The sequence below is a fragment of the Budorcas taxicolor genome, chromosome X (genome assembly GCF_023091745.1).
Source record: "Budorcas taxicolor isolate Tak-1 chromosome X, Takin1.1, whole genome shotgun sequence".
Taxonomy (NCBI): domain Eukaryota; kingdom Metazoa; phylum Chordata; class Mammalia; order Artiodactyla; family Bovidae; genus Budorcas; species Budorcas taxicolor.
In genome coordinates this window covers 56,702,057-56,719,984 of record NC_068935.1, presented here as the reverse complement: position 1 = coordinate 56,719,984, position 17,928 = coordinate 56,702,057, and the positions used below count along the sequence as shown (strand labels likewise).

Genomic DNA, 17,928 nt, shown 5'->3' with positions numbered 1-17,928 from the left:
TAAATGAAAGGAGTGTATGTCAGTGTTGGGAGGGGTGGATTAGAGTGGATGCTGTGGTACCACCCAGATCTCCTCTTTATAACTAGCCCACTCTTTTGTGCAGGCCCACCAGTGTGATGGATGAGGATTCAGAGCAAAAGTCTTCTCCAAATTCGCCCTCCACTGAAGGGGACTGCCTCCCTGGGGGCAGCTCGTTGTGAGAGACTACTCACAGGATCAGTATGGGGAGGATACACTGGCCTGACCCCGTCACCTGGATTAAGCTGATCTCTGCAGAGTCTTCCCTTTTCATGTCTGCTTTCTGAAAATTACTATGACCACGGTGGTCTGAAATGGCACCAGAAGTGAACAACAGAATGAAAGGCAAGTTAGACACAGAGACTTAGCCTTTGGAGATTGAAGTCATGGGCAGGGGCCATCTCTGTGCCCTGTCAGAAATTCTAGGAGTATGAATCCCAAGTATTTGTGTTGGACTCAATCACAAAGCTGTATCTCAAGGCTTCTGTGCCCTGATGGTTATTTTGGCAAGTCAGATCATCTTCTTGTGCCAGCGAATAAATGGCACAGAATGAGTAAGCATTTACCACTACTATTGGAGAAGGCAGTGGCACCCCACTCCAGTGTTCTTGCCTGGAGAATCCCAGGGACGGGGGAGCCTGGTGGGCTGCCGTCTATGGGGTCGCACAGAGTTGGACACGACTGAAGCGACTTAGCAACAGCAGCAGCACCAATCACTACAATTATGATTAAAGTATTTATGCATCACACAGTAAGGCAGAGGAGTATGGATGGATGGACTCCAAGTTAGACATTTTCACCTGGCCTCCTGTGTGCATTTCATGGGGCACAAGGAAGGGGCTTCAGGCTGGGTACTTACAAATGTTAGTATCCTCTGTGACAAGGGATAGGTCAGCTACAGTTGAGGTACTTACTATCAGCCTCTTGTTTACTCTCTGAAATGAATAAAACAATAGAGACAGCATAAATAGCCAGTGTTTGTCTCTTATAAATACCTAAAGTAACAGTCATGGCAAGGACAAAGAGGGGCAAAACCTCGTTCGAGTAAAGGATAAAGGGATCTCCACTCCCACATCTTTCGGGACAAGGGAGACAGCAGACATGTGAAGCAAGGCTCCTTGTGGGTCAAAAGTCAAGGGATAATGCCAGACCATAATGAGTCTTGCTCCTCATGGAAACCTTCACTTCAAGATCCATGTTGGCTGAGGGATGTGTGTATGAATCCAGGGGAGTATCCCAGGGAGGTCAGGTGTGGAAAAAGAAACCAGATGATAGGCCTGAAGGAAGACAAAAATCCAGAAGGACTGCCTCATATAAATGACTTGACCGCCCCTTGACTGTGCTCCTGCTCACCGGGGGTGACATCCACACTCTTTCTCTCCAGGATTGCATCTCTGCTTTGCTTCTGTCTCAACTGAACCATTTCTTTCTGTGCTCTCCCACTTGTGCTATGTTTCTAATAATAAAGTCTGTACCTGCATTTACAGTTTCTGCCTCTGTGATAAATGCACTTTTCACTGGAGGCAAAGATCCATGAAACAATATCATTCAGCCTCTAGTCCTCGCTAGTCTCCTGGCTAGGATTCCGGGCTCTCATCCAGGGTACCCAGGTTCAATTCCTGGGCAGGGAATTAAGATGTCACTTCGCTCAACCGCTCCCTGCTGCCTCCCGAGATCAGTGCCATTGGGAGGATCCCAGGTCCTCACCTTGGCCCTGAATGGATGGCACCTGGACAGAGTTTCTATCAGTCAGTCAGGAAGAAGCCTTTCCTGCTTCTTGGGACCTCAGCCCCATGGAAGTGGCACAACCTTCCTTCAGAATATCTTTCCACACCACCCCAGATATCAGCACAAATGGGATGCTTTTTCCCCAAACAATGTGCTACTGTTATTTATCTGAAAAGGTTTTTTTCTGTCTTTGTATTTAAACTGGTGAGTTGATCATGTATTTATTCCCAAACTGTTGGAGGTTTACCTAGGATCCCATGTTCTCTGCAGGCAGCTTCCAGGAAGCAGAGGAGAAGAGACGTGAACAAGGACCTGGAGTCTCTCCCCTGCCCTGGAGTGTGCTCGGTGCTCAACAGACAGCAGCCGGTAGGGGTAGTTTGTGATGAAGACGATTCCCTTCGTGTTTGAGGAGTTCTTGAGAAAGCCAAAGTGCCTTGAATCCCCAACTGTGGACCCCTCTGTGCTGGCACTTTCAAATGCAAGATCTGATTTAGCTTCAAGGCTCCTGGGAATGTCAGGGAGGGGTCCCCCGGCTCCCTCCCGTGCTCGTTCTGCCCTTCCCTCTGCAGTGATGCTGCCCACAGTCCCAGCGACCTGAGGCTGTGCCCCTGCCTCCTGATGCCAGGCACAGTCTCCCCCGGGAGTCCCGGCTGCCTCCACACGCTGGGACTTGCCTGCGCACCTCCACAGGTGCCCGTAGGCTCCCGACAGCCATGAGCTTCATGAGGGCAGGTATCAGACAAGCGACAGTGAGAGGACAAGGGCAGTGGGCATTTTATTCATAAACTCTAGCTAGGATATGCACAATGCCGCACTTTCCACCTCCAAGGAGAATTCTGAGGTGTGTGAATTCAAGTTCAGTGCAGATTTTGCCACTGTGGTTTCCATAATCCCTCCTCATCTATGGCTTTAGGGCCTGACCACCTGGATAAGCTGATCCATTAGGTTAAGTGCACAGCCACCAGTTTTAAAGAAGACACTCCATCAAAATCCTACCAAAATTTGGGGATGCTTACCAAGACGTCTTCAACTATATTCTCCAAGACTGGGTAGATTGTGCAGCAAACCAAAGTCCACTCACCCCTCCCCATTTGGCAAATTTTTGGTGTACCTAGATCAAGCAGCATAAACTGGTGTCTAACTCTCCCTGACCGCAGCGTAACTTCCCTTCCTGCCCCAGGAAATTTATCTAGGACAGAAGCGGATCTTCTAATGTGTATGTCCCATTTCAGATTTTCTTCTCACCCATAAGACACTGTGTATACCTGGCTGCTGCCACCATTCACCCTCATCACCATCACCTCCCACAGAATGAACCCAGCTTCCCAAAGCCCCAAACCACCCTGGACCAGGCACCGACACTCAAGTGCTCCCCATGGACCCTGCCCCTGGTTGTCTCGTTCTGTGGAACTAGGGGATGTCTGTCCACCTTCTTCATGTGACTGCAGCTCTCAGATCATCACTCTAGGTGTTGGGGTGTCCTGCTTCTCCTAGTGTCCCCACTGTTAACACAGGGCCTTCCACAGAGCACAGGCTCCATGAAGGTCTGTGGAATAAACGAGCCAGAGCGGGACACTTATTACGTCAACTCAGGCTTCTTGTACTTTCTTAAATAATAACTTGAAAAACTCCAATTGAACAGAGATAGTTTAGCTGTATAAAATGACAGACAAGAAGTACAGAGGAACTCACCTCAAATATATTTTGTCTCTTAATTCTTACTAAGTAATATGATATTTCCAAAATAGTTATATTCCAAGTCCATGTAATCTTGTTCAGGGTGACAAAATAAAATGAAAGTGTTCACAATCACTTTTACAAAACAGCAAAACTCTTGTTCTTGAACTGGGTAAGCACAAACATACTGTGATCAGCGTTACTGACATAGTTAGACACTGAGGCTTATTAAGCCTCCTATTAAAAGGAATAACATTTGAAAGAATTCTAAAGGAAACAGAAATGAATCTCCATGTCATTGTAGAGAAGAGGAAGCCAAAGCTGCTACACACCTGTTCCCTCAACTGGCCCAGGCTGTCACGACTGAGAAGGCTGAATGTTCCCTCTTCCAACACAGAGGGAAGGATCAGCCTCCCTTCCTAACCCCAGGACAAGCTGCTGGATGCGGGCCTGAAAGGAGCCTGGCTGCTGCTCTGGCTCAGGGCCCCTCTTCCTCCTCCCTCACACCTATGCACACCGGGGTGGGAAGAACCTGGGACGCCTTCCATTGACCCTGTGCAGATAGTCCTTGACTTGCTGCTTGCTGGTCTCTGCATAGGCCCGGGGACCCCACAGGAACTCGTAACGAGCAGGGCGGCTGTAAGGCACCTGACGGTACTCCAGGTACCCTGCCTGCACCCACACTTGGGTCAGCAGCTCCTTGGGCTCCCCATAGATGCAGTGCTCTATCCCAGCAAATACCCCCATCTTGCTGAGTGCTCCCCAGACCTTCTCCTCACAGACCCGGTCCCCTGCTACGACAATCAGGCTCAGGACCGTCACCAGGAGGCCAGCCTTTGGTATGCTCTGCCCACCCCTCTGCATCTCATTGAGGGTGAGACCCAGGGTGGGGACCATGACATAGATGTGCTCTCTGTCGTCCACCTCTTTCATATCCACGCCAAAGGCCAGCTGCAGGCACTGTGTGGCTTTACGGAAGACCAGTGGGAAGTGGGCCTGGTTATCCCTGAGGACCCTATTCAGCATTTCAGCCTGGAAAATCGGCTCCTTGGTGCCATACTTGAGGAGCAGGAACTCCAGTAGTTCAGCCGTCATCACTTTCACAGCCTGCTTGAACAAGACCTCCGCATCCACAGCGGCAGAGGACGATGAGTCTGGAGGGAAGGAGGCCACAGGGGTTGAGGCATCCTCTGCCTCAGCCCCCAGGAGCTGCGCCTCCACTGGGCCCTGGGCCTGGATTTGGCCCTGAAGGTCTTCCTCAGAAGTGCAGAGCTCATTCGTCGGGACCACAGGCATGATGACTGGGGTCTTGTGCCCAGTGGGGGTGTGGCAGAGGGAAAATGGAGACCGCTGACCTGGGAAAGAGAAGAGAGTGTAAATGGTCTCAGTTCTGAAATGCGCCATGGGTGGCTCTGACTGAGGCCGCTTACTGGTCTTCCTTGAGGGCTGCTCTTGGGCGTTAACAGGGGCGCTCCTCCTTGGTGGTCAGTCCCCTGTCAAGTGAGGAAGAGAAATTCTGGCTCAGGGTGCAGCCAGCACAGCCCGAGGTTCTGGGGCCGACAAGGTGGGGGAATTAGGGCCTTTTGAGATCCCCTCTGTTCTGGGATTGGGAGCCCCTGTGCACACTCAGGACACCCGCCTCACCTTGACTCCTGGCACTCCCGTGACCTCAAACACAGACCTCAGATCTCCGCCGTCGCCTCCTGGTTCCTGGAGCCCCTATGGGACAAATGGAGGGGGCACCTCGGGGGTAGACTGTGGCACAGACCTAGGCCTTCTGTGCTGGTAGGAGGGGTTGACTCTATGAGGTCCCCCCAGATCTGGGGTGGGTAGTCCCATTGGGGCTCACATGTAGTGCTCACATTTCCACTGGAATGGCCTGGACCTTCCCCCTTTGGGGGCCTGCAGGGAAACTCAGAACAAGTGCCAAGTCCGGACAGAAAGTGCTGAGGGGCCCCATATATGGCCGCACCTGCCTACGGCCTCCCAGGGGTCCTAGGCTGGGGAGATGCTGGGTCACCTCTCCTCACGTCCTACCTGGTCTCCTAGCAGTGAACAGAGGGGCGGGGTCTGCTCAGTCTTCCCTTGGTATCCTGGGAGTCCAGCTTCTGCAGACCCGAAGCCTCCGCCCTCTACCAGAACACCTCACCTTAAGCCCGCTAAGAGGTTAATAAGCTGCTCACCTCACTCTGGGGCCTCCAAGACCGTCACCCCCCCCAACCCCCCCACCGCCCCCACCGCCCCCACCGCCACCACCCCCACCCCCACCGCCACCACCCCCCACCCCCACCCGCACCGGCCCCCACCGCTCCCACCCCCCCATCGCCCCCACCCCCCCCACCGGCCCCCACCGCGCCACACCGCTCCCCACCCCCCCCACCGCTCCCACGGCCCCCCACCGCTCCCACGGCCCCCCACCCCCCCCACCACCGGCCCCCACCCCCCCCACCACCGGCCCCCACCCCCCCCACCACCGGCCCCCACCGCCCCCACCGCCCCCACACCCCCCCACCGGCCCCCCCCACAGCCCCCACTCCCCCCACCGCCCCCACCACCAGCCCCACCACCCCCCACCGCCCCCACCACCGGCCCCCACCACCCCCCACCGCCCCCACCACCGGCCCCCACCGCCCCCCACCGCCCCCACCACCGGCCCCCATTGCCCCCCACCGCCCCCCACTGCTCCCACCCGCCACCACCCCCCACCACCGGCCCCCATTGCCCCCCCACCGCCCCCCACTGCTCCCACCCCGCCACCACCCCCACCACCGGCCCCATCGCCCCCCACCGGCCCCCACCACCCCCAACCCCCACCACCGCCCCCCACACCGTCTCCCACCGCCCCCCACCGGCCCCACCACCCCCAACCCCCACCACCCCCAACCCCCACCACCGGCCCCCACCACCCCCAACCCCCCACCACCGCCCACACCACAGGCCCCCACCGCCCCCCACCGGCCCCCACCACCCCCAACCGCCACCACCGCCCCCCCACCGTCCCCCACCGCCCCCCACCGGCCCCCACCACCCCCAACCCCCACCACCGCCCCCACCCACCGGCCCCCATCGCCCCCAACAGGCCCCCACCACCCCCAACCCACACCACCGCCCCCACCACCGGCCCCCATCGCCCCCAACAGGCCCCCACCACCCCCAACCGCCACCACCGCCCCCACCACCGGCCCCCATCGCCCCAACAGGCCCCCACCACCCCCAACCCCCACCACCGCCCCCACCACCGGCCCCCATCGCCCCCAACAGGCCCCCACCACCCCCAACCCCCCACCACCGCCCCCACCACCGGCCCCATCGCCCCCAACAGGCCCCCACCACCCCCAACCCCCCCCACCGCCCCCCACCGCTCCCACCCCCCCACCACCCCCCACCGCCCCCCACCGGCCCCCACCACCGGCCCCCACCACCCCCAACCTCCACCACCACCCACCCCACCGTCCCCCACCGCCCCCACCGGCCCCCACCACCCCCAACCCCCACCACCGCCCCCACCACCGGCCCCAATCGCCCCCCACCGCCCCCAGCACCCCCAACCCCCACCACCGCCCCACACCGCTCCCACCCCCCCCCACCGCCCCACCACTGGCCCCCATCGCCCCCCACCGCCCCCACCACCGGCCCCCATCGCCCCCCACCGCCCCCCACTGCTCCCACCCCCCCACCGCCCCCACCACCGGCCCCCATCGCCCCCCACCGCCCCCAACCCCCCCACCCCCCCCCACCGCCCCCACCACCGGCCCCATCGCCCCCCACCGCCACCACCCCCGCCCCCACCCGCACCGGCCCCCATCGCCCCCCACCGCCCTCTAAGAGAACACCTCACCTTAAGCCCGCTAAGAGGTTAATAAGCTGCTCACGTCACTCTGGGGCCTCCAAGACCGCCACCCCCCCAACCCCCCACCGCCCCCACCGCCCCCACCGCCACCACCCCCGCCCCCACCCGCACCGGCCCCCATCGCCCCCCACCCCCCCCCACCGCTCCCACCCCCCCCACCGCTCCCACCCCCCCCACCACCCCCCACCGCCCCCACCACCGGCCCCCATCGCCCCCCACCCCCCCCATCGCTCCCACCCCCACCACCGGCCCCCATCGCCCCCACCGCCCCCAACCCCCCACCGCCCCCACCACCGGCCCCCATCGCCCGCCACCGCCCCCACCCCCCCACCGCCCCCCACTCCCCCCACCGCCCCCCACCGCCCCCACCCCCCCCACCACCGGCCCCCATCACCCCCCACCGCCCTCTAAGAGAACACCAAACCTTAAGCCCGCTAAGAGGTTAATAAGCTGCTCACCTCACTCTGGGGCTCCAAGACCGCCACCCCCCAACCCCCCACCGCCCCCACCGCCCCCACCGCCACCACCCCCGCCCCCACCCGCACCGGCCCCCATCGCCCCCCACCCGCCCCCACCGCCCCCACCCCCCCACCGCCCCCACCCACCCCACCGCCCCCCACCGCTCCCACCCCCCCCCCCACCGCCCCCACCACCGGCCCCCATCGCCCCCCACCGCCCCCACCACCGGCCCCCATCGCCCCCCACCGCCCTCTAAGAGAACACCTCACCGTAAGCCCGCTAAGAGGTTAATAAGCTGCTCACCTCACTCTGGGGCCTCCAAGACTGCCACCCCCCAACCCCCCACCGCCCCCACCGCCCCCACCGCCACCACCCCCGCCCCCACCCGCACCGGCCCCCATCGCCCCCCCACCGCCCCCACCACCGGCCCCATCGCCCCCCACCGCCCCCACCCCCCCCACCGCCCCCACCCCCCCTCCCACCCCCCCACGGCCCCCCACCCCCCTCCCACCCCCCTATCGGCCCCCATCGCCCCCCACCGCCCCCACCACCGGCCCCCATCGCCCCCCACCCCCCCACCCCCCCACCGCCCCCACCACCGGCCCCCATCGCCCCCCACCCCCCCACCCCCCCCACCGCCCCCCACCGCCCCCACCCCCCCCACCCCCCCCACCGCCCCCCACCGCCCCCACCCCCCCCACCGCCCCCCACTGCCCCCACCACCCCCCACCGGCCCCCACCACCCCCAACCCCCACCACCGGCCCCCACCGCCCCCACCCCCACCCCACCGGCCCCCACCGGCCCCACCCCCCGCCCAAGAGCAAGGATCCCTCCCTGCCTTAGGGGTCCTTCCCCAGTCCTTCCCCGCATGGAGCCTAGACGGGTCCCCCGCATGGAGCCTAGACGGGTCCCCGCAGGACCCATGATTGTCCCGTCCGCCATGTTGAAACGCCGCCACATTCACCAGGGCCCCAGGCTCTCTTGAGACCCGCATGTCAGGAAACCCTGCACATGGTCATCCCGCCTGGGGACTACCAGGGTCCCCTCTGTTCTGGGGTCGCGCTCCCCTCCTCCCTCACCTTGACTCCCGGTAGGACCTGGACTCTGTCCTCTCCCTACCTGAGACCCGGCTCCTCACACCAAGTCCCCAGTCTCTCTGAGACCCGCATGTCAGGAAGTCAGACAGGCTTAGTGCGCTCTTCTCACCACAAGGGCTCCAGGGCCAACTACCGGGGCGGGGATCTATGGGGTTCCGTCGGTCCTCACGCAGGGGCCCCTCAGTCCTCCTTCAGGCACCTCACCTTGCCTCCAGTCAGGACCTGGGATTCTCGCCTCTCCCCAACTGCAGCCCCGGCCCCTCACACCAGGGGGCCCAGTGTCTCCAAGACCCGGATGTCAGGAAGTCAGACCATGCCTGTTTCGCTCATTCTATCCCACGGACACCCCGGACTGATAACAGAGACGGGCTACTCTGAGGTCTCCTCTGATTGTGGCCCACGGTACCCTAGTCTTCCCTCAGTGTCCTCAACTTGACACACCACAGGACCTGGGAATTGGCGCACCTGAGTCCGGGCCCCATACGCGAAGTCCCCAGTCTGAGACCCGGATGTCAGGAAGTCTGCCCCTTGTTTCAGGAGCTCAGGCTGAGACCCGGATATCAGGAAGTGAGACCACGCATGTTGGGCTCAACCTATCCCAGGCCCAGGGTCCCCGCAGTCCTCCCTCAGGGTCCTCACCCAGACTCTTTCAGAACCTAAGATCCTCCCCTTCACCCTCTGAGGCCCCTCCCCTTACATCCAGTCTCCAGTGTCTCTGCGACCCTGTGCTCATGCCGCCACCAGGGTCTCCCAGGGCTGACAGCAGGTGCCAGGACCTGTGGGGTTACCTGTGTCCTCCCTCAACGTCCTCATCTTGAGCCCTGGCAGGTCCGGGGATGTCCCTATGTTGACCCAAAGCAGGACCCTCACATCAAGGCCGTCACTTCCCTGAGACCCCGGGAGGAGACTGTGGACATGATATCAGGGCTCCAAGCCCAGGGCTTCCCAGAGCTGAGATGATCCCACAGGGGTTCCTCAACCCTCTTTCTCTTTGTCACCTTGACTCCCAGCTCACCTAGGCACCACCCTCAGCTGCCAACTTCGCTTGCCTTAGAGCCAGCATTCCCCCAAGCCAGGACCCCTGAGAGGCAAGCAGGAGAGGGGGCTCGTTCCCACAAGCCTGTCGGGGTCTCGCAGGGCTAAAAGCAGTGACGACCTGTATGTCCTGGGCTCCCAGTGGCCCCCTCAGGGTTCTACCTTGACTCCTAGCAGAGCTGGATTCCTTCACTCTGCTGACCTAGACACAAGCTCTGTGACCCAGGCCCTCATATCTCCCCTCCTAGTGCGGTCTGTGACGTCACATCTGGACGCCACACCCCGTGGTCCCTCATGGCTGTCGGGAGGGCCGCACATGCATCCCTTGGGGACCCTCTGTCCTCACCTCGAGTCTCTGCAGGACATGAGCCCCTCCCTCTGTCCACATGAGACTGTGCCCTCAGACCGACTCTGACTCCCTGAGTCACTGAGGAAGTGGTGGGGGAGGTGGCGCTCAGCCTGACAGCCCGGACCAGAGTCTCCAGGAGTCCCAGTAGGAGTGAAGTTGTAGTCTATGAGAACCTCTGTTCCGGGGTGACTGGACCCCCTCATCCTCATTCAGGAGGGGCCTCCTGAACACTCGAGAGAAGGCTGCAGTCCCAGGACAGATGCTGGATGGGGGCCTGCTGTGCCCATGACCATGGGGGAGCACAGGGAACCACATATCTTCCCGTGAGGGCCCGTCAGCAGTCACCGTACTTGGAAAACATTTTGTATAAAATATTTGATTTTAGGTAAAGAGGCTGAGTAGTGGCAGGTGATTTACCATTGGTTTGATGATTAGATAATATTACCTGTTGGTTGTTGTTCATTCACTCAATCGTGTCTGACTCTTTGTGACTCCATGGACTACAGCATGCCAGGCTTCCCTGTCCTTCACTATTTCCCAGAGTTTGATCAAACTCATGTCCATTAAGTTGGTGATGCCATCCAACCATCTCATCCTCTGTCGTCCCCTTCTCCTCCTGCCTTCAATAGTTCCCAGCATCAGAGTCTTTTCCAATGAGTTGGCTCTTCGCATCAAGTGGCCAACGTATTGGAGCTTCAACTTCAGCATCAGTCCTTGCAGTGAATATTCAGGGTTGATTTCCTTTAGGATTGACTGATTTTATCTCCTTGCTGTCCAAGGGACTCTCAAGAGTCTTCTCCAACATCACAGATCGAAAGCATCAATTCATCAGTGCTCAGCTTTCTTTATACTCCAACTCTCACATCCATACATGAGCTGGAAAAGCCATAGCTTTGACTAGATGGACCTTTGTTGGCAAAGTGATGTCTCTGCTTTCAGTTGCTTCAATTAATCTGCCTTTGTGGCTGTCCTGGTGTTACCCTAGGGTATTTATACCTATGGTCTGGGGCCACCTCAACTTTGTGCAATGAAATGAGTCCAAAGTTTAAAATCTTGTCTTCTTAGCCATCCCACCCTCTGCACCTATGCAGCCCAGAGCTTCTCCCTAACTTCCCCTCTGCTTCCCATCCCCTCCCCAAACACAAGAACCAGCTCTGCACAGTCTTCACTCTTCCCCAGAGCTTTCTCATGTTATGTTGTTTAGATATTGTTTATAACTATGTTTTTAAAAAGACTTTTAAAATATAAGTTTATTTATTTATTTATTTTGGGCTATTCTGGGTCTTTGTTGCTGCCCGAGCTTTATTCTAGTGGTGGAGAGCAGGGGCTACTCTCTAGTTGCGGTGTGAGAGCTTCTCGTTGCAGTAGCTTCTCTCGTTGTGGAACTCAGGCTCTAGGCACTTGTGCTTCAGTAGCTGAGGCTTATGGGCTCTAGTGAAAGTTGCTCAGTCTTGTCTGACTCTTTGTGACCCCATCAGTTGTACAGCCCATGGAATTCTCCAGCCAGAATACTGGAATAGGTAGCCTTGCCCTTCTCCAGGGGATCTTCTCAACTCAGAAATCAAACCCAGATTCTTTACCAGCTGAGCCACAAAGGAAGCCCAAGAATACTGCAGTCGGTAGCCTATCCATTTTCCCATAGGCTCTAAGGCACAGGCTCAATAGTTGCAGCACACTGGCTTAGTAACTCCACAGCATGTGAAATCATCCCGGATCAGGGATCAAACCCGTATCTCCTGCATTGGCAGGCAGATTCTTTACCACTGAGCCATGAGGAAAGCCCAAGACTTTTTTTTTAGAACACTTTTCCATGAACACAAAAATAGAGAGATGGTACAGCGATTTTCCATTTACTTCCTGGCTCCAAACAAACATAGCTTCCTCTGTTATTAAGAATCCCACCAGACTGGTACGTTCATTATAACTGAGGAACTTACTCTGATATGTCATACTCACCCAGAGATTATAGTTTACACAAGGATTCCCTCTTGGCATTGTATATTCTATTGGTTTGGACAATTGTAAATGAAATTCCACTTTCTAGATGTACCAAAGTTTATCCTTTCACTGACTCCAGGATGTCTGGTTTGCATCTATGTTTTGACAATAATAAGTAAAGTTGCTAAAAACATTCATGTGTAGGTTTTTGTGTGGACATAAGTTCTCAAGTCTTTTGGGTAAAGACACATATGGTTGCTGGATCATACAGTAAGAGCATGTTTAGTTTTATAAGAAACTGCCAAGCTGTCTTCCAACATGCCTGTGCCATTTTGTATTCTCACTAACAATGAATGTGAATTCTCGATGGTCCAAATCCACAACAGTGTGGTATTGTCCCAGGAACAGAGTTTGGCCATTCTAATAGGTGTGTAGATACTCTGTGTGTGTCTGGGTGTGTGACATCATCAAGATGTCAACTAATGGCCAACTAATCACTAAGGATCAAACTGGGAAAGGCACAGCCAGGCCAAAGCATTTTAGAGTCCTATCTGAACCATCAGGAGGCAGCTTTGGGCACATTATGTGAGAAGGTTCACATTCTCTGGACATAATTACTATTCTGACTGCTTTCTAGAAGGAAAAGCAGAAAACAAAATTGAAAATATTACAGAAAACAGCACGTCAGGATCAGAAATTGGTAACTCAGAGTGTTTTACACATTGAAAGACTTTGTGTGAGGAAGAATGGTTTTGAATTAACGGGGTGGAGAGGAGACCCTCCAGTTCCAGGCTGTGCAGGGGAGATTTGGAACGAGGTTCCATACCCAAGGAAACATGCACTTTGGAGAAGAGGCAGTAGGTCCAAGGCAGAAATGTTCCCTAGACATCCAATGGGTCCCCCAGGAGGACCCTCTTTCTCAGAGCCTTGTGGAGGGGGTTTGGATCAGGATGGTCCACCTGGAGTAGGTCTTTATGCTCCTCCCCCTGGCCATTTCCCATAGCCCAGAGCATTTGCCCTGCCCTGGGCCAGGACCATAACCATCACCCTTGCTTGGTCTAGACAAGTTATGCCATATTTAACAGTTCTGCCATGTGAGATGTACCGTTCTCCATAAAAGATTTTCAGGGAGAAAAGGAAAACTACATCAATCAATGTGCATGAGCTTCAAAAGATATGTACTGATTCGGAATCTTCACAATATTGGGGAAGGTACATCTCAGACCTTCAGTAACAATAGCTACATCCACTAACCAAGCATTTTACAGACAGGTCACATCAAATTGGAACTCACAGCAGTGCATTCACCATGTACTGTTATGAGGCCCATTTTACACCTGGAGAAATCCAGACTTTGAGTGTCCATGATTTCATTGGGTTATCAGTAGCAGGATACGTATTCAAACTGAGCTTCATGTGGGTGAAAAGCCCTATCTTCCCAGGGGCCTGACTTGTCTCCCTGACAGTCAAGGGGGATCCAGCTGTCCTCCCACCTGATGCCTCAGATCACATAATGGAGAAAACACAGGGAAGCCAGGCATCATTGCCCATGAGAGACTGACACAGGATTCTGCCCACGTGGCCTCCCCAGCGCCATCCAGTCACCATCCCTACTGAAATGGACACGAGGCCCATGGAGGAGGGATAGGGTGTAGGACTCAGAGTGTGAGGATGGAAAAGGCTCCTGGATGTGGGGGCACAGCCCGCCGAAGACGGCTCTTATGTTCAGGCTACAGCCCTGCTTTCTCATTCCACTGCCCCCTCTCCTCCCTTCTTTCCAAGCTCCTGGGGATTCCAAGCTCTCCTGCAGACTGGATGTCAGGCAGGGGGAAGCACAGTGATCATGGGTCTGGTGGACTCATGGCATCCACAGAGGAGTGAGTATCTATGCCCTTCAGGGCCACGTGGACACACCTCCATCTGGGTACTGGAGCATACAGGACATGTTCTGTACATATACTTGGTATGTCCATATATAAGTATATAAGCACATGTAATCTCCAGACGTTTTACATATATATCAGAAACACACCATACAGACATGTGAAATATATTTCACTCTATGAATGAGGATTAAACAGTGAAAATCATGGCACTCCAGTTGGTAATATTATCTAATCATCAAACCAAGGGTTCCCCTAACTCACCTGCTGCTGTTCACCCTCTCTTCTGCTAAAACATCTTTTCTACAAAAGGCTTCCTGAAATCTGGTGACTGTTGAGGGGACCCCCCATGAGAAGATGTGTGGTTCCCTTTGCTCCCCCACGGTCATGGATGCCGCAGCCCCCCATCAATCATCTGTGTTGGGACCGCAGCCTTCTGTAAAGGGTCAAGGAGGACCCTCCAGTGAGGACAAGGGAGTCCAGTCACCCCAGAACAGAGGGTCCCATAGAATACAACCTCATATCTACTGGGACTCCTGGGGACCCGGGGCCAGCTTGTCAGACTGAATCCCCCTGCCCAGCTTCCTCAGTGAACTCAGGGAGTCAGAAACTTGGTCTGTTGACATGTGGAGAGAGGGAGCGGCCCACATGAGTGGCCTGCAGAGACTCCAAGTGAGGACCAGAGGAGACTGAGGGCTCCTAGGGGATGCATGTGCTGCCCTCCTGACAGCCCTGGGAGACCACAAGGCATGGTGTCCAGATGTGACATCACTGATCCCACTGGGAGGTGGGGAAGTGAGGGCCTGGGTCAGAGAGCTCGGGTTCAGGTCAGCAGAGTGAAGGAGCCCAGCTGTGCTAGGAGTCCATGTAGAATCCTGAGTGGGTCTCTGGGGCCCCAGGACATCCAGGTTGTCATTGCTTTTAGCCCTGGGAGACCCCGGTAGGGTTGTGGAAATAAGCTCCCAACTCTGGTTTCCCTCTCGGGTGTCCTGGCTCAAGAGGGCCTGGGTCTCTAAGGGAAGCAAAATCAGGTGGGTAGAGGGCAGTGCCCAGACTAGCTGAGAGTCAAGGCAAAGAGCCCAGGGAAGGCTGAGGGACTCCCAAGACACCACCTCAGCCCATGGCGTCCTCAGCCACTAAGAAGCCCTGGGCTTGGAACCTTGATGTAATGTCTGCAGACTCCTCCTGGGGCCTCAGGTCAACGAGTCCCTTGGTGTGGGGTTCTGGTCTCTGCTGAGGACTTCATCATCCCAGGACTTGCCAGGGCTCAGGATGAGGACCCAGAGGGAGAACACAGCTGACCCCACAGTTCCCCACCTCTACTGCCAGCCCTGGGCATCCCTGGTGGTGGGATATGCACTTCACAGGGTGTCCTGACTTCCACATCAGGGTCTCAAAGAGACTGGGGACCTAGGATAAGGGGTGGGATCACATGTGGGCAGAGGGGAGGGTCCAGGTCCTCCAAGAAGTCAAAGGGAATACACTGACGGAGGACTCAGGGGACCCTGGACCCCAATCTGAGGAGACGCCACAGATCCCCACTCCTACATTCAGCCCTGGGAGGTCTCAGTGTGGAATTAGTGCTCTAGGCCTGTCCACACTTTCTGACATCCAGGTCTCAGAGAGACTGGGTACCTCGTGAGAGTGGTGGGGCCTCAAAATGGCAGACGGGACAGTCTCGGGTCCTCCCTGCAGTCCAGGCTCCACTCGAGGAAGGACTGAGGCTGTTAGACCCCAGGGCAGGGAGGGATCCTGGCCCTTGTGGTGGGTTTTGGAGGCTGGGTGAGCAGTTTATTCACATCTGGCTTAGGGGCCTTGGGAGGTGAGGTGTTAGGGCAGAGGGTGAGGCTTCAGATCCGCAAGGATGAACTCCAGAGATCCCAAGGCAGGACTGACCAGACCCCCACCTCTGTGGTCAGTGTTAGGTGGCCAGGCGGGAGGTGAGGACCGAGCATCTCCCCAGCCTAGGACCCGTGGGAGGCCCTGGGCAGGTGACACCACATGTGAGGCCCCTCAGCGCTTTCTGTCCAGGCTCGGGTCTTATTCTGGGTTTCCCTGCAGGCCCCCAAAGGGGAGGGACCAGGCCATGCCAGGGGAAAAGTGAGCACTACACATGAGCCCCGATGGGACGACCCACCCAAGATCTGGAGGGACCTCACAGAGTCCACCCCTCCTACCAGCACAGAAGGCGCAAGTCTGTGCCACAGCCTACACCCGAGGTACTCCCTCCATTTGTGTCACAGGAGCTCCAGGAACCAGGAGGTGAAGGCTGAGGTCTATGCCCCATGTCCACAGGTCAGAGAAAAGAGGAGGTCCAGGCAGTGCCAGGAGTCAAGGTGAGGAGGGTGCCCTGAGTGTGCACCAGGGGCTCCCCATCCCAGCACAGAGGGGAGCCCACAAGCCCCTAATTCCCCCACCGTGTCAGCCTCGGAACCTCAAGTTTGGCTGGCTGCACCCTGGGGAGACACCTCACATCCTCCTTTGGGTAGCCATGTGTCAGGCTGCTCAGGAGGAGCTCCTCCATGAGGCCAGAGAGCACCCCTTAAGAGGAGACATGTCAGTGGCCTGAGTCAGACCGCCCAGGGTGGGCTTCTCAACCGAGGCTGCTCACATCCAGCCTCTCTTGCAGTCTCATGGTCTGCCTCTGTCCCCCTGCCTCACTCCTGTCTGTGGTTTGACTCCAGTCATCATGCCTAGGATACATGAACTCTGCCAGCCTGAGAGAGACTTTCAGGATCCAAGAGAGAACGAGGGTCCGATGGAGGCATAGTGCGTTGGGGGTGAGGAGGAGGAGGAGGAGATGGAGGTGGAGCAGGAGGAGGAGCAGGTGAAGAAAGGAGATGCAGCTTCCTCCTCCTTCTGTCTCCCAGCCTGGGGAACCCTGGAGGAGGTGGCTGCTGCTGCCACAGTCAGTCTCCCCCAGAGCCCTCTGGGTGTCTGCCCCTCTCCCACTGCTGTGGCTGCCACTCTGGGGAGCCAATCTGAAGACTATGGCCTCAGCAGGCAAGAAGAAGTACCAAGCACCTCGCATGACCAGGAAGACACCAAGTCCTCGCTCCCATGCACTACAGGTGAAGAAGAATGAGTTGGTAGAATTCCTGCTTAGCAGGTCTCACGAAGGAGCCAATCACAAAGGGCAGAAGTGCTGAATAGTGTCATCAGAGATTGCAAAGACCCTTCTTGGTGGTCCTCGGTCAAGCTGCAGAGTACCTGCAGCTGGTCTTTGGTTTGGAGGTAAAGGAGGTGGACCCCAGTGAGCACACCTATATCCTGGTCCCCACCCTGGGCCTCACCCTCAACGAGATGCTGAGGGATGGGCAGGGGTTGCCCAAACCCAGCTTCCTGGTGGTGATCTTGTGCCTGATTGCTGTGGAGGACGACCGTGCTCCTGAGGAGATATGGAGAACACTCGGGAGGATGGAGGTGTGTCCCCGGAGGGAGCACTACATCTTTGGGGAGCCCAGGGAGCTGCTGACACAAGTTTGGGTGCAGGAGGGGTACCTGGAGTACCAGCAGGTGCCTGATGGCGACCCTGGTTGCTATGAGTTCCTGTGGGGTCCCTGAGCCTACTCAGAGATCAGTAAGTTTAAAGTCCTGGAGTATCTGAATAAAGTCTGTTGAAGGGGTCCCAGTTCCTTTCACCCTCTCTTCAGAGGCTGCAAGGGAGGAAGAAAGGGGAGTTTGAGTCAGAGCAGCCACCAGGCTCCTTCCAGGCCCACATCCAGCAGCTTATCCTGGGGGGCAGGAAGGGAGGCTGATCCTTCCCTCTGTGATTGAAGAGGGAGCGGTCAGCCTTCTCAGCAGTAAGAGCCTAGGCCTGTTGGGGGAACCCAGTGTGTGGCATCTTCGTGTTCCTGTTCTCTACAATGACATGGAGACTCATCTCTCTTTTC

At 57.3% G+C, this 17,928-nt stretch overlaps 2 protein-coding genes across 2 annotated transcripts; one reads left to right on the top strand and one right to left on the bottom strand.

Annotated features, from left to right (window-relative positions):
* Positions 1 to 3,930: 3,930 nt before the first annotated feature.
* On the bottom strand, positions 3,931 to 4,719 carry LOC128069434 (melanoma-associated antigen 10-like). Its single transcript, XM_052662638.1, has one exon. The coding sequence runs from the start codon at positions 4,717 to 4,719 to the stop codon at positions 3,931 to 3,933; it is 789 nt and encodes a 262-aa protein (XP_052518598.1).
* A 106-nt stretch (positions 4,720 to 4,825) lies between these two features.
* LOC128069433 (basic proline-rich protein-like) lies at positions 4,826 to 17,599 on the top strand. Its single transcript, XM_052662637.1, is given in 17 exon segments — positions 4,826 to 4,829; positions 5,599 to 5,704; positions 5,950 to 6,043; positions 6,045 to 6,253; positions 6,361 to 6,488; positions 6,582 to 6,670; positions 6,703 to 6,806; positions 7,066 to 7,183; positions 7,185 to 7,226; positions 7,324 to 7,655; positions 7,751 to 7,934; positions 8,072 to 8,167; positions 8,169 to 8,342; positions 8,345 to 8,553; positions 16,279 to 16,371; positions 17,012 to 17,106; positions 17,235 to 17,599. Coding segments are annotated over 17 exon segments (2,442 nt in total).
* The last annotated feature ends 329 nt before the right edge of the window (positions 17,600 to 17,928 follow it).

Excerpts from the sequence above, each read along its gene's own strand:
- LOC128069434 (XM_052662638.1), bottom strand. The coding sequence starts at position 4,719 with ATGCCTGTGGTCCCGACGAATGAGCTCTGCACTTCTGAGGAAGACCTT.